Genomic DNA, 15,528 nt, shown 5'->3' with positions numbered 1-15,528 from the left:
TTTTTTTTTTTTTTTTTTGTATTTTTAGTAGAGATAGGGCTTCACCATATTTGCCAGGCTGGGGAAAACTTTTTTTTTTTTAAAGGATGAATAGAGGTGAATGTTTCTTTGCCTAATGGGAATTATCTAGTAGAAAAGGAAAAATTGAAACAATGCCAGGGAAGGAATAACAGTATAGGATAGATAGGTTAACTTTTGAAAGGTACTAGAACCTTCCTCGTACAGGAGAATATGTAAAAGTCAGCCTAATGAAGAGGAGAAGGATCTTTTAATCAACATCCTTGTAGTCCAAGTACAGGAACTAAGGCCAGGCCATACACTTCACTCTTGGCAAATACAAGGTCTTGATAGATCTTTCCTCATTTCAACCCAAATAAGAGAAAGCCAGTACAGAGCTATGAAAAAAAAAATGCCATTAAAAAATAGTTTTTATGACCTAGAAAAATAGAAGAGTTCAAAAAAATTATTACAGGAACCAGAAGAAAATTTGTAGAAATATTTGGCCCCTTCTGTAAGATTCAAGAAATACATAACCTCTATTTACTTCAGAGGCAGAAAGTCACAGGCTGAGGTGAAAAGATAATAGGATGTTACAAAAGAAGGGGGATGATAATAGGACAATATATAAGAAAAAAGAAAAGGAAAATAAAAATATACAGCAAAATTAAAATCTACCTGGAGGCAGTACAGAGCTGAAAATCATAGTAGTAATTGGAAAACTATGTTACTCCATAATTCTAAGAACAAGGACTGAATAAGATAAGATACAGAAGATAAGTAAGAGAAGGCCAGACGTGGTGGCTCATGCTTGTAATCTTGGCACTTTGGGAGGCCAAGACAGGTGGATCACCTGAGTTAAGGAGTTAGAGGCCAGCCTGGCCAACTTGGTGAAACCCCATCTCTACTAAAAACACAAAAATTAGCTGGGTCTGTTGGCGGGCGCCAGTAGTCCCAACTACTCAAGAAGCTGAGGCAGGAGAATTGCTTGAACCCAGGAGGTGGAGGTTTCGGTGAGTCAAGATTGTGCCACTGCATTACAGCCTGAGGGACAAGAGCAAAACTCCATCTAAAAAAAAAAAAAAGAAGACGAAAATAAGTAAGAGAAGCTTCCAAGATGGACAAATAGAAACAGCTCCAGTCTACAGCTCCCAGCGAGATTGACACAGAAGATGAGTGATTTCTACATTTCCAACTGAGGTACCTGGTTCATCTCATTGGGACTGGTTGGACAGTGGATGCAGCCTACAGAGGGTGAGCCGAAGCAGGGCAGGGCGTCGCCTCACCCAGGAAGCGCAAGGGATCAGGGGATTTCCCTTTCCTAGCCAAGGGAAGCTGTGAGTGACTGTACCTGGAGGAACAGTACACTGCTGCCCAAATACTGTGCTTTTCCCACAGTCTTCATGACCAGCAGACCAGGAAATTCCCTCCTGTGCCTAGTTCGGCTGGTCCCACACCCATGGAGCCTTGCTCACTGCTAGTACAGCAGTCTGAGATCAACCTGGGATGCTGGAGCTTGGCGGGGGGAGGGGAGTTTGCCATTGCTGAGGCTTGAGTAGGTGGTTCTCTGTGCTCAGTGTAAACAAAGCAGCAGGCAAGTTTGAACTGGGTGGAGCCCACCACAGCTTAGCAAGACCTACTGCCTCTCCAGATTCCACCTCTGGGGGCAGGGCATATCTGAACAAAAGGCAGCAGACAGCTTCTGCAAACTTAAACGTCCCTGCCTGACAGCTCTGAAGAGAGCAGTGGTTCTCCCAGCACAGTGTTCAAGCTCCGATAACGGACAGACTGCCTCCTCAAGTGGGTCCCTGACCCCCATGTAGCCTGACTGGGAGACACCTCCCAGAAGGGGCTGACAGGCATCTTATACAGATGGGTGCCCCTCTGGGACGAAGCTTCCAGAAGAAGGATCAGGCAGCAGTATTTGCTATTCTGCAGCCTCTGCTGGTGATACCCAGGCAAACAGAGTCTGGAGTAGACCTCCAGCAAACTCCAACAGACCTCCAGCTGAGGGGCCTGTTAGATGGAAAACTAAAAAACAGAAAGGAATAGCATGAACATCAACAAAAAGGACACCCACACCAAAATCCATCCATAGGTCACCAACGTCAAAGACCAACGGTAGATAAAACCACAAAGATGGGGAGAAACAGAGCAGAAAGGCTGAAAATTCCAGAAACCAGAATGCCTCTTCTTCTCCAAAGGAACACAGCTTCTTGCCAGCAAGGGAACAAAACTGGATGGAGAATGAGTTTGACGAGCTGACAGAAGTAGGCTTCAGAAGGTCGGTAATAACAAACTTCTCTGCGCTGAAGGAGCATGTTCTAACCCATTGCAAGGAAGCTAAAAACCTTGAAAAAAGGCTGGACGAATGGCTAACTAGAATAACCAGTGCAGAGAAGAGCTTAAATGACTGATGGAGCTGAAAACCACAGTACGAGAACTTTGTGAAGCATACACAAGCTTCAGTAGCCGATTCAATCAAGTGGAAGAAAGGATATCAGTGATTGAAGATCAAATTAATGAAATAAAGCAAGAAGACAAGATTAGAGAAAAAAGAGTGGAAAGAAACGAAGCCTCTAAGAAATACGGGACTATGTGAAAAGACCCAATGTACGTCTGATTGGGGTGCCTGAAAGTGACAGGGAGAATGGAACCAAGTTAGAAAACACTCTTCAGGATATTATCCAGGAGGACTTCCCCAACCTAGCAAGGCAGGCCAACATTCAAATTCAGGAAATACAGAGAATGCCACCAATGAGAACAAAGATACAACATACCAGAATCTCTGGGACTACATTTAAAGCAGTGTGTAGAGGGAAATTTATAGCACTAAATGCCCACAAGAGACAGCAGGAAAGATCTAAAATTGACACCCTAACATCACAATTAAAAGAACTGGAGAAGCAAGAGCAAACACATTCAAAAGCTAGCAGAAGGCAAGAAATAACTAAGATCAGAGCAGAACTGAAGGAGATAGAGACACAAAAAACCCTTCAAAAAATCAATGAATCCAGGAGCTGGTTTTTTGAAAAGATCAACAAAATTGATAGACCGCCTGGCCAATATGGTGAAACCCCGTCTCTACTAAAAATACAAAAATTAGCTGAGCGTGGTGGTGGGTGTCTGTAATCCCAGCTACTTGGGAGGCTGAGGCAGGAGAATCGCTTGAACCCGGGAGGCGGAGGTTGCAGTGAGCCAAAATCGCACCACTGCACTCTAGCCTGGGTGACAGAGTGTGAGACTCTGTCTCAGAAAAAAAAAAAAATAGTCATAATGTTTGGATTCAGTAATTCGACTGTAAAGTAACTGAGGAGCATAAAAAGAAATATAAAAATCTTTGGTTTTGTCTCTGGATGGATGAGTAATGAGTAACTTTTATTTTTTACCTTTGTATGTTTTATAAATTCTCTATAATGACCTGCATTGCAGTTGTATTGAAGGAAAATATTATTTTTAAATGAGATAATTAAAATATTTTAAAGTAATTTAGACCACAAATGACAAAGGCCATTCTTATAAATGTAAGAGCAAAATTATTGTGTTTTTAGCATTTACTGAATGTTTTTAAATGTTGCTGATTTTAGAAGCAACACAAGCTTGAATGAAAAAGCAAATTCCAGGAGACTGTAAACAGAACAATACCATTTTGTAAGACCCAATAGCAAGCAGAACTAAACAATATGTCATCTGGTGATATGTATAAAGTGATGGAAGATTTTGTTGTTGTTATTGTATACAAAACATGATGAACACAAAACTTTTTATTGTGATTATTTTATATATTTGATGTCAACTGTAAGACCAGCAACTGTAAAATACATCTATTTTATCTTCCTAGTACTTTGCACAGTGTGAATAATACTTATTTTAAAAATGAATTTAGTGACAGTAATAACATTTATTAGTAATTATTATTATATGTATAAATTGCCTACACTTTTTAGCCTAGTCTCTCTTACAGCTCTTTATATGTATTTATGAAACTGCTATAGAACATGAACAAATGTTACACTTGCCTTCTGAGTTCTCTGCCAGCGGTCCTATGCCCAGCAGTGTCCTATGCCCAGCAGTGTCCTATGCCATGGTCCTTCTAGGTTCTGGCAGCGCGAGGACAGGACACATGGAGAAAGACCCTTTAAACCTCCTTCCAAGGAAGTCAGTTCTCCCTGGTCCAGAGATTGCAAAGTGTAATTATTTTTCAGGAGAAAATTACTATTTGTAAGCATCATTCCTACCTGTATCCCAAAAGACTGAGTTCATTGATTTATTAAGCTTTTAACAAATAGACTGTGCCTATATTCTTTCCTAAATCTGTATTTTACAATTTAGGTCTGCGTTTCTTGGTTCGTCTCTGCACAGATCTTGGATTAAAAGATGCTCAAGAATATGCCAGAAAACTGAAGAGGTTGGAAAAAATGAAAGAAATAAGGGAACAGGTATCTCATATGGGCCCAAAACTGCTATCTGTTAAGAATGTCAGCCTTCTATAGCTCAAATGTGTGATGTTAGGAACTTCTATAAGAAAACAGAGTTGAAATTTTTTTTCTGCTCTAACATAATAGGAGGAATAATTAAAACTCTAGTTTGAGGATAAAATTCTGGCAAAAGTGGATTCCCAGGGAGAGAAAGTGCACTAGATTTCATATTATCTTAGTGGATAGCTACTAACAGACAAATAATTTTCCACAACATGAAATAACTTACAGTTTAATTTGAAGACATAATTTTAATTGGAAAGTCCTGTGGACCATGAGAGACAATTACTTCTCTGCAACAGTGGAATCTGTGAGTGTGTAACAAGTTTTCTAGGTGATTGTTATTGTCACCAAAGTTTGAGAAGCACTCAGGCTTCATGCTCCTGAAGGGTTACCTTGATCAAACACCAACTCAGGATATAGAAGCTGATTTAAGAGGTGAAAAAGTGGACATAAAATATATCAGGTGATGGATTTTTTTTTTTTTTTTTTTTTTTTGAGACGGAGTCTGGCTCTGTCGCCCAGGCTGGAGTGCAGTGGCCGGATCTCTGCTCACTGCAAGCTCCGCCTCCCGGATTCACGCCATTCTCCTGCCTCAGCCTCCCGAGTAGCTGGGACTACAGGCGCCCGCCACCTCGCCCGGCTAGTTTTTTGTATTTCTTAGTAGAGACGGGGTTTCACCGTGTTAGCCAGGATGGTCTCGATCTCCTGACCTCGTGATCGGTGATGGATTTTTAAAAATTGTTTTAAAATGGAAAAAGATTTGTATAAACTTGAGAGGAAGATAAACCAATTCAGGTTTATGTGGGTCAGGGTAATTTCTCTTGTTGAGTCCCTGAACCCTGTTTTAAAATGTTAAAACTAGAAGTTTAATCTAAAATGATTTTTCAGAGAAATTAGTCCTCTTTCTGGAACTATTATGGAAAAGAAGACTGTTCTCTTTTTTGTGCTTGGGGGATCCACATTTTTGGGTAAGAAGAAAACTTTATACATTGTACATAGTACATTCATTAGTGCCAGCAAGAAGCGATTGTGGCACTGGGTTGTTGGCCAGGCAAGACAGACTCACTCTTAGCCCTCCATTCCTGAACACTGCGAGCCCCATAGTGATGTGGACCAGCCCCTGGAAACTGTAAACCATGTAGCAGAGCTGTTTTTTAAAATATGTTTTGCTTTTCTGCTTCACTGAACATGAAAAACATTAGCAGACAAAGAGGTCTGTCAAAGCAAGAGTGTATGTTTGGAATAGAGCAAAATGGAAAGAGCAAGCCTTGAGGAATGAATATTTTAAATATGAAAAAGGGAGAGAAAAACAGCCAAAACATCAAAGAAGGTTGGAGAATAAAGATAAACTATTAAGAAAGAAAAGAAAGAAAGAATAGAGGCCAGGTGCGGTGGCTCATGCCTATAATCCCAACACTTTGGGAGGCCGAGGTGGGCGAATCACGATGTCAGGAGATCGAGACCATCCTGGCTAACCATGAAACCCTGTCTCTACTAAAAGTACAAAAAATCAGCCGGGCGCGGTGGCGGGTGCCTGTAGTCCCAGCTACTCAGGAGACTGAGGCAGGAGAATGGTGTGAACCTGGGAGGCGGAGCTTGCAGTGAGCTGAGATCATGTCACTGCACTCCAGCCTGGGCGACAGAGTAAGACTCCGTCTCAAAAAAAATAAATAAATAAATAAAATAAAAATAAAAAAGAGACAAAATACAGAATATTTTCTTTGCTAGTCTGAAGATAAAAATATATTCAATTTTTAAATTAAATTTCTGAATTTTCAGAATATTCAAATAGAGAAATGCTGTTTCAATATTTGCCAGTTTCCCCCCGAAGTAATCAGGAAACAATACCAAGAAATGCTTTCTTTTGGCCAGATTGACAAAATAGCATGAAACATTCAGAATTAATATATCATTGGTACCTATACCCAAATTTCCAGTTATTACCAAAATACAATGAAAATAAACACACAGTTGAGTTAAGCAGAAACCCTTTTGGTTATATTTCTTAAAAGGAGAAAGATCCAGTATTAAGATCCCATATTTAGCTTTAAAAGTAACCAAACTAAAAAATGCAATTAAAAAAAAAAAGTTTGTATGTGTAATAATGGCTATAAGAATGTCTTGTACAATTTATATATTATTGACAAAAGTCAGCAAAACTACTGATCAGAATATATCCTTAGTACAAAACTGGTGGTGATTTGCGTGTTGATTACATTTTCTAGGATAAGATCACCAGTCACTTCTTCAAGGCCATTGATTTCAGATAGTCTCGTGTTAGCCTCTCTGTCGATTCGCTGGGAAAACATTGATTATGATCTGCCATGCCCATGTGTATGGAGGACACAGTGAGGCCCAGGAGTTGGCCCTGGTGCCTGAGGCACTCAAGGCAGAGCTGTGGGACTGAGAGGGAGGGTCTTCACTCTGGAGGAGGTACTCAGAGGCAGCTCCCGGAGGGCTTGTGTGTGGAGTGGGCATGATTGGACACTTGGAGTTTGGGGTGGAGAGAAAAAAATGTAGGCAGAGGTCTGAGGACAGGAAGTTAAGGCCACGTTTATGGTTTCTTTGGAATTGAAGCCACTAAGGAATGTTTTTAGTTTTGTTTTCTCTTGAATTTACAGTCAGGGCCAGTCTTCTTAAGAACCCTTAACTACGTAACAAGTAACTGCTCCTTGTTCCATAGGACAGAAACCCAATTCTTAGGAAGTAAAAGCATAGTATGGTGGACAGAACCCTGCACTTTTTTCCTGACATGACCATTGGTCAACCATGTGATCTGGAATGGACATTTACCTTTCTGGACTTCATTCTTATCAGCTGTAAAATGAGGATAGTGTTCTAGCTTTGAACTTCTCAAACTATCTGTGGCGAAATGATTTTTGCCAGTCTGTCACTGACATTACTAGAAAAATGATCCTGTACTTGGATATCAGCAGGGTCCAACATCCAGTAACATTTTGGTGCTGTGCAAGTTTGTAGGCACTTGCCCTTTGTTCATCTCATTGAGGACAGGTGGTACTTTGTGGGCCATCAGTGGTTTCCAGACCCCACTCTGGGTGGCCCATCCTGGATGACCCATAGGATCCACCAGCTCATAATGGTTCTTCCAGTCTCCAGAAGAGTGGCATGCGAGTTTATGGTCACAGATTCATAATAAAGAGTAGGTTTAAAGGGAAAAAATGTTTATTTTCTCTCTTCCAGCATTTATTCACTTAATTTGTTCAGTTATTTTATTTGTGGCTACTTTGCTCCTCTATTCTGTGCCTTCTCTCATTTTTTTTTTCCAAAGTGGGAATAACATAATATTTTTTCCAGATTAGGAATCCCATCTTTTTTCTATATTTATTAAAACAATAAATGTTCTTTTAAAAATGCGGGAAAATTGCTTTTGTAAATAATTTTTAATCCAAATAAAAATGTATAAAGAAAAAAGTGAAAATCACCTATCCCACCACTTAGACATCACTGTTATCATTCCCCCTTCCCAGGCATTTTTACAAATATATACAAACATATATCAACACATATATTTTTAATGGGACTTTTTTTTTTAAACAAAAATGAGATTTTAACAAAAAATACTGTTTTATAAGCTTTTCCACCCATTTCACAAAATAACATGGACCACTTCCCGTGTCAGTAAATATAGATTTCCATCACTTTGTGCTTCATATTTTGTTACATGGCTGTTTCCTGCACATTTTAGCGTTGATATGATAAGAATCATTTATGTCAATCATTGTTGAAATGCTTCCTCTCTTATCTACCATGAGGCCTTACCTCACATCCACTCCAAAGTGATAAGAATTTCTGTGAACTTTATGAAGTGTTAAAACTCTGGAAAGTTGAGGGAAATAATTTTGAAAAGTGTGTCTCCTACTTGAGCCCTCATATACCATACAATGAGAATGTCATCACTATGTTTAACAAGTGTTCACTGTGCTCCTAAAATGTACCCATGCCTGTGCTAGATCTGTGGTGGGTTGCATGTCAGATGAGTCTGTGTGAGACTCGGGCCCCTGAGAGTGTGTGGTGTCATGGCAGGAATTCCCTGCCCAGTGTGCCCTGAGGAGCAGCAGTGCCCACAGCCCAGGGTGTTCCCTGTGGAGTCAGGGAGCTTAAACTGCAGGCCCTCATTTGCATTGCCTCTGTCTAATAAATTTTTATTTTTGCATTCATTTCATTTTCACAGTTTTTTGGTTTGGTTTGGTTTTTTGTTTTCTTTTTTGTATTTTTTTTTTTAAGTAGAGACGGGATTTCACCATGTGGGTCAGGCTGGTCTTGAACTCCTGACCTTGTGATCCGCCCACCTCAGCCTCTTGAAGTGCTGAGATTACGGGTGTGAGCCACCGTGCCCAGCCCATTTTCACAGTTCTATATCCTCTTTCTCAGAAAGTTTCCCCCAAACTGTATAAGCTTCTGGCCCCACATTTTGGATCTGCCCCACTGTCACCATTCTTTATCCTTCCAGCCAAAGAACAATGTAGTTTATCTATACTTGATCTTTATTTTCTCACTTCCCAGGTGCTCTTCAAATCAGTCTAACCTTGGCTACCTCCATTCACACAGCTAAAACTACCCTCACTAAGATTATTCACTTACACAGCAGTCGATACGATGGACACTCTAACTTTCCGTCTGCCTGACTTGGCAGCATCTCTGTATATGTGGCCCCTCCTGGCTTCCTTCAGTTTCTCTGGACTGCACTGAGGCCACTTTACCTCCATCACACACTTAAAGGGCAAGGTCAGCTGCTGGGCAGCCCTGGAATACCTGGGGGCGCATCACAGAGTCTGTCCTGTTGCCTAGTGGGATTGCTGTTTGCAGCAGCTCTATCTCTTGGGTGTTTACTTTGCATCTCCGAAGGAAGAACTTAGATCATGCCTGAAAACACTACTGAGCAGAGCTCTGTTGTGTGAATGGTTTGAGAGATGTGCAGTTAACCGAGTCTTGACAGTTGAGATTTCTTTTTTTTTTCTTACATAGCAGGCACATTCTTAGGGAGTTCTTTGAACTTAGAACCTTATCAAACTAAGGTTTTGATCAATGTTTTGGTTTTACTTTTGAAGTTGCCTTCTCTATAACTTCCACAAGAAATCCTTGCTACGGCTATTACAATGTTTAGCACACAAGACTCCTTATGGTGGAGTTCACTGATTCTCAGCTGCAAATAGGCATTCACTTGGAAAAGAACACCACATTCTCTGTGCACAGGAGGTTGATGAAGGAGAAAGACAAGCTGGTAGAGTGGGACCCTAAGCATAATGAGAGCACATGGAGCCAGCCCCAACCAGGGGACACACAGGGGGTCTCCTGAGGAGATGAGGGAGGAGGAAATAGCTGAAAAGATGAGGACGGGCAGACGGACAGGGAGTAGCCAAGCCATCCATGCAGGGTCCATGCCAGCTGGCATATCCAAAGAGATGCTGTTTTCCTTTTATTCTCTAAGCAGGCGGGACAGTCAGTTCCAAAAGTGATGAGGACAAAAAGTGGTGTCTGTGAGAAGTGAGATGGCCTGCATGGAGCACAGGGGAGGACCTAAGTGAGCAGTGGGGAGCCCTGAGGCTTGCCTGGTTTTTGTACTGATGGAGCTGTTTCCCCAGCAGGGCACAGTGTCCTGGAACTAGGAGAGGAAAAAGGGAAGTCACTGAACCAACAGAGGCTTAGGTTTCTCTTGGTGAGTGAAGCAGAAAGACAAGAAGGCAAGGGCCGTAGTTCCAACGTGGCGTCACGGCACGTGGTAGGCCTTGATTCTAGGCTGGACAGAAAGTAGGAATTTAAAGAGATTAAAAAGAGAAGAGTGATGAGAGCCAGAGGATTGGAAAATTCTAAATGAGGGCAGGGAACAGGTGTCAGGCAATAAAGAGTGTAGTGATTATGGAAGTGCTTACGTACCTTCTCATATCCTGTTCTGAACCTCTGGTCACTTAAACAGGGTGCAAATTTTCACATGTGGTTTTAAAAACTGTCAAGCTGTGTGGACATTTGTCTTGATGAATTTATTTTCAGGTGTGTTTTTTGTTTTTTTTGTGTGTGTTTTTTTTTTTGAGACGGAGTCCCTCTACATCACCCAGTCTGGTGTACAATGGTGTGATCTCGGCTCACTGCAACCCCCACCCCCCAGGTTCAAGCAATTCTTCTGCCTCAGCCTCCAGAGTAGCTGGGATTACAGGTGCCTGCCACCACACCCGGCTAATTTTTATATTTTTAGTAGAGACCGGGTTTTGCCATGTTGACCAGGCTGGTCTTGAACTCCTGACCTCAGGTGATCCACCCTCCTTGGCCTCCCAAAGTGCTGGGATTACAGACGTGAGCCACCGCACCCGGCCTATTTTCAGCATTTAGAGGTCTTTTTGATATGCTGGCGATGATCCATCTGTGGATGGATGAAAATCAAGCCTTGAAATAAAAGTCAGATTATTGATGTTTAAACTCTTACTTTGCTACATCTTTTTAAGATTTTCTTTTGTCTATGAAGACAAGGAGAAAGATGGGATTTCAAGGGAAGTGCTTTTCCTTTCAATGGAAAAAAAATCGGATATGTTTATGTAACATTTGGAAGTCCTGAGTTTTAGGAGAGTATTTCATCTTACAGAAATGAGTTAAATTATTGAAAAGAATTTCTTTCTTCCCAGCAGACCACGGACAATAACTTTATCCATGACCTGATAATTTATAAATATTTGGGAATTTGTCAGGGTTAAGGAGTTAAATAATTTGTCCTTTGAATTAAATATGAAATTATGTTTATATTATTATGTTATTGAAGATCTAAATAAAATATCCACCTATATTAAGAAGTTTAATTTAATTATAAATATAAAAAGCCATCTATCTCTGTTCACTAATCATCCTATAGCTGTATAAATGAACCATTATACATATGAACATTTGATAGTGTGACTTGAGGCAGATTCAATGTTAATACAAAAATTCTAATACTTAGGCAAAACACAAAAGAACCATCAAATGTAAAAAGAAACCTAACAATGCCACAGTGTGGACATGCTTCTTAGGCTTTGAAGGCAGGTCTGTATCTAGGAAAGCAGACTCTTGGATAGATCTTAGGTATTTTGTGAGGTTTTAATCATACTTTTATTTTATAAATTGAATTTCAAAATTCAGCTTTTCTTTTTTTTTTTTTTCCTCAAATAGTTCAGGTCCAACCATTGTATATGAGGACTAATGGCAGGAAATGGCCCTTTTGTAGATTCCCTTCCCCTCCTCACCCATCTCTCCCTTAAACTGAAGATCATGGTTAAGCCCTGGACATTCACATCCAGAAAATACTGTTTGGTTTTGAGTTGTTTGTGCAAGCCAAGGTTACGCTGCACTTTTGAATTAAAGTGCTATCCGAGTTTTCTCAAGAGCCTTAGAGGGGAAGGCTTGAACCCTCCACTTACAAAACAACTCAGGCTTTTTTTTTTTTTCCTACAGAATCAACTCTCAGGTGTGATGGGTTAGTCCCAAGGGTTATGTAGTAATGTTAATTTTAAAATCTATATTCAACTTTGAAGGAATATCACTTACTCTTTTAAACTTGTTTTCTCGTTGCTCTAGCGCATAAAGTCAGGCAGAGATGGCAGTGGGGGCTCCCGTGGCAAAAGAGAAGGAAGTGCTAGCGGTGGTAAGTGTTTTCTCTTTCCCTGAAAAACTGGGTTTCCACATTTCTAGTATGTGGGCTTCTAGAAATATCTCACAATAATCTAAAGTATTCTTATGTGTCTGTCAGTTTGTTTTATACACAGTAAAACCTCACATTAATTAATTTGGTAAGCAGTCTGATATGTAAATAAGTATTTGTAAATGCTAGCAGATTTTCTTAAATAACCATGCTTGTTTTAGCTAATTGATTAATAAACAAGTTTTTCATTTATTAATCTGTCAGGATGGACAGATTATCATAGATGGGCGTACTTAGGAGGTTTTGCTGTATTACGTTTTTAAAATTTCCATTTGAAGGAAGTGCCATGAGAAGTAGGATGGTCTTACAGAATGCTGGCAGCCCTCAATCTTGTAGTGTAGAATTAGTGACAAGCTAGGAATTGGGAGACATAGTGTGAGTCCCACTCTTGATTGTGACAGTGTATATTTGTCTTTGGACCAACCACATAAATGCTATAGGCTTTTGGTGATTTCTGAAGTTCTTTGCATCTCTAAAATTATTTTACTCCTTGTGACATCATTACATAAGACATTTTATTGAGTTTTCCATCCCTTCTTCCCATCAACAATCTACCTTCTTTCTCTACTTCAGGCAGGCAGTGTAAGTTAAACTTAGTAGAAATTTGGTGATTTTAAAGAAGCTAATTTTAAAAATAAATGTCGAATTGGGGTGTATAAATATACCTACATTCTCTCCTATCCATACTCAGCACTCTCATGCATATATGACCCAGCTCTATGTAACTATCCAGCTGCATTCTGTCATATCTGTTTGTGATGTAGGAGTCAGGACAAAGACAAATGTAGCTCTCAATTGGGTAGGCCTTTCATCCATTCACAGTGTTTATTGGATGCATACTATGTGCCACACACTGTGCTAAGAGCCAAGGACACGGGAACAATTAAGACGTGGTCCCCACGCTCAAAGAAGTTAGAATCTAGGTGGAAAGACACACCGCTTCTAATGGTGCTGTGGATGCTGCCACGGTAGAGAAATGTGCATGAGTTTTCAAATTTTCCTAGGGATAGAAGCTGCAGTTGGGACGAAGACTCGTTGAATTCAGAGCTGTGCTTTGAAATGCAAGGAGTCTTCGTCCCAACTGCAGTCAAATTCAATTTATAACTTAGTAGGCAGTTATAGGCATAAGTGGCATCGGGTTCTAGCCAGGCCACTTGATTCCCCAAGAATCAGTCCAGCGTCTCCAGCTAAACCTCATGGTGCTTGCCTGTTTACCTTCAGGAGCCATTACCCAGAGCTGGAGAAATCAGTAAAAGCAGCATTGAGCCCAAGTCTCAAGAGTAGCATAGGCAGTCTGTCACATCAAAGAGTAGCCACTTCCACTTCTTTAGCCACCGTGGTCCTGGTGGATACTCCTGTCTCCTTGCTCTTCCCTAGCCCCAGATATCTCACACACTCCACTTTAATGGATCCGTGTGACTATCTGGAGTTGGATTTAGTCAGAGAGATCTGGCCCAGCAGTTCTTCTTAAACCAGAGACCACCATAAGCCCACAGCTCCTTACCCAAAACCCCTGGGACCAGATGTGTTGTGAAATTCAGAACCTTTTGGAGTTTCGAAAGCAAGATGATGTATTAGCCATGTATCACATACTACCCAAGGAGAGCACCTCAGACATACTAATTCAGTGAAGCATGAATATTCACACTGAGGATAAATAAAGACTATAAATAGCCTCAAATCAAGTCACGTTCTATACCCAAGAAGTTTATATATTGCCACCTGAAAAGTTGGCTTTCAGAGCTCTTTGGAATTTGGAATTGTAGATGAGGGATCATGGATGTGTACCAAAAATGTTCTTAACAGCCAAGAAGTCCACAGACTAGGCATTGTGCAGCAGTCAAAAGCAACTCTAGACAGCTCCCCAGACTAGCACAGTGCTGCTTGTTCATCCTTGCTCTTAGGAAGCGGGAAGTACATGACATGAGCTCTCTTGGAAATAACTGTCCCTTTAAGGAATAATTGTCTTGAGTAACCCCTAAGGAAGTATTAAGTATTAAAATTCTAGGGCCACATTCACCATCCCCTAAGGATTCTGCATTTCTCTCTGAAAATCTTAAGTTCAGAATAACCAACCAGTTCCTTCTAAACATCAACAAACTTATGTTAAGTTCTCTCAGCCTTCCCTGGTAATTCATAAGTTTATAAAATCTCTCCCCTTAAGCCTTAGTTTCCCAGATGTCATCACTTTGAAAATCTGCCTCAGACACATCAGGACCTTCTAATGAGATGTGATAGCATGCCCGAAAAACTGCTGAATGGTGTGGTGCTTCCCTAGAGCCCAGGGGACAGTGTCCAGGGTCCCACCCCTGAGAAAGTAACCCCAGGAAGACTGACAGCTGCCTCGGAAACAGATTGATCAGTGTGCCTCAGGCCACCACAGGGCCAGATCCTCTGACATGGAGAATTGCCCAGCCTCCCTGGTGACCTTTCCCATAGCCTTCTTTCAGTCATGCAGGCATCAGAGCACAGAGAGGCCTTTACCCGGCCAGGGACCTCCTCCACGGTCAGGAAAGAAGGGACTGACAAGAGAGGTAGGACCATCCCAGATCTGATAACCTGTGTGCAGGAAAAGAGGGGCCTCCCTGTTAAGAGTCCCCTTCTGGTCCTGGCCTCCCGCTGCTGCTTTTTCTTTTTCCATCCATTGTCCTTTTCTTCTAGTCCATTTCAGTCCAACACAAATAGTCAGCTCTAGTGCACAGATAAGCTTTATTCTCATGAGGGGCTTCCGGCATGCAAACTGTGCTCTCATAATTTTACAAGCAGGATTGCATGTTACTAGGTTCTTCTGGCACAAATTTAAAGCACTCATCCGTCCCTTCCTAGGGTGCTTTCCCCCATCATTTGCCTTTTCGTTCCTTATTTTCTGACATCTTGAGTTATACATCATCCCAGACTTTTTCATTTCATCCTGGAGCCCAGTGTGAATGTTGCTTTCTGTGGCTGAGCTGGTTCTACCCTGACGCTTTTGCAGGAATCGTGTTTTCTGTCCCGCTTCTCCAGTTCTCAGCACAGGCCACACTCCAAGGCTGGCCCTGGCTGTGAAGTCGGAATGAACCCAGGCTATGAGGCTTCTCTCCCTTTCTCCTTCCTTTTTATTTCAAAGTCTTGATAGTTAACGGTATTTATATTCTCTGCAGATAAACTGATGAGGGGAGTAACTATATTCTGCCTGTTGTCGTGGTTGAATTTTGTTAAAGGTCGAGAAATTGACAGAACACATCTGCTTCTCACGTGTAGCTGTCCTCAAGACACAAGAATTCCTTCTTGGGTGGCATTTTCTTTTTTTTATTATTATACTTTTAAGTTCTAGGGTACATGTGCACAACATGCAGGTTCGTTACATATGTATACATGTGCCATGTT

General features: G+C 41.1%; 1 protein-coding gene across 1 annotated transcript in view; it reads left to right on the top strand.

Annotated features, from left to right (window-relative positions):
- Positions 1 to 15,528, top strand: part of IFT88 (intraflagellar transport 88) — a 125,468-nt gene that overhangs the window by 96,686 nt on the left and 13,254 nt on the right. Inside the window, exons 12-13 of the mRNA XM_025364090.1 lie at positions 4,330 to 4,436; positions 12,039 to 12,105. Coding sequence (XP_025219875.1) covers positions 4,330 to 4,436; positions 12,039 to 12,105 — 174 coding nt within the window. The remainder of the gene's footprint in view (positions 1 to 4,329; positions 4,437 to 12,038; positions 12,106 to 15,528) is intronic.

This window comes from Theropithecus gelada, chromosome 17 (assembly GCF_003255815.1).
Source record: "Theropithecus gelada isolate Dixy chromosome 17, Tgel_1.0, whole genome shotgun sequence".
Lineage (NCBI taxonomy): Eukaryota > Metazoa > Chordata > Mammalia > Primates > Cercopithecidae > Theropithecus > Theropithecus gelada.
Note: the sequence above shows the minus strand (reverse complement) of the source record. Positions and strands in the feature narration are given on the sequence as shown.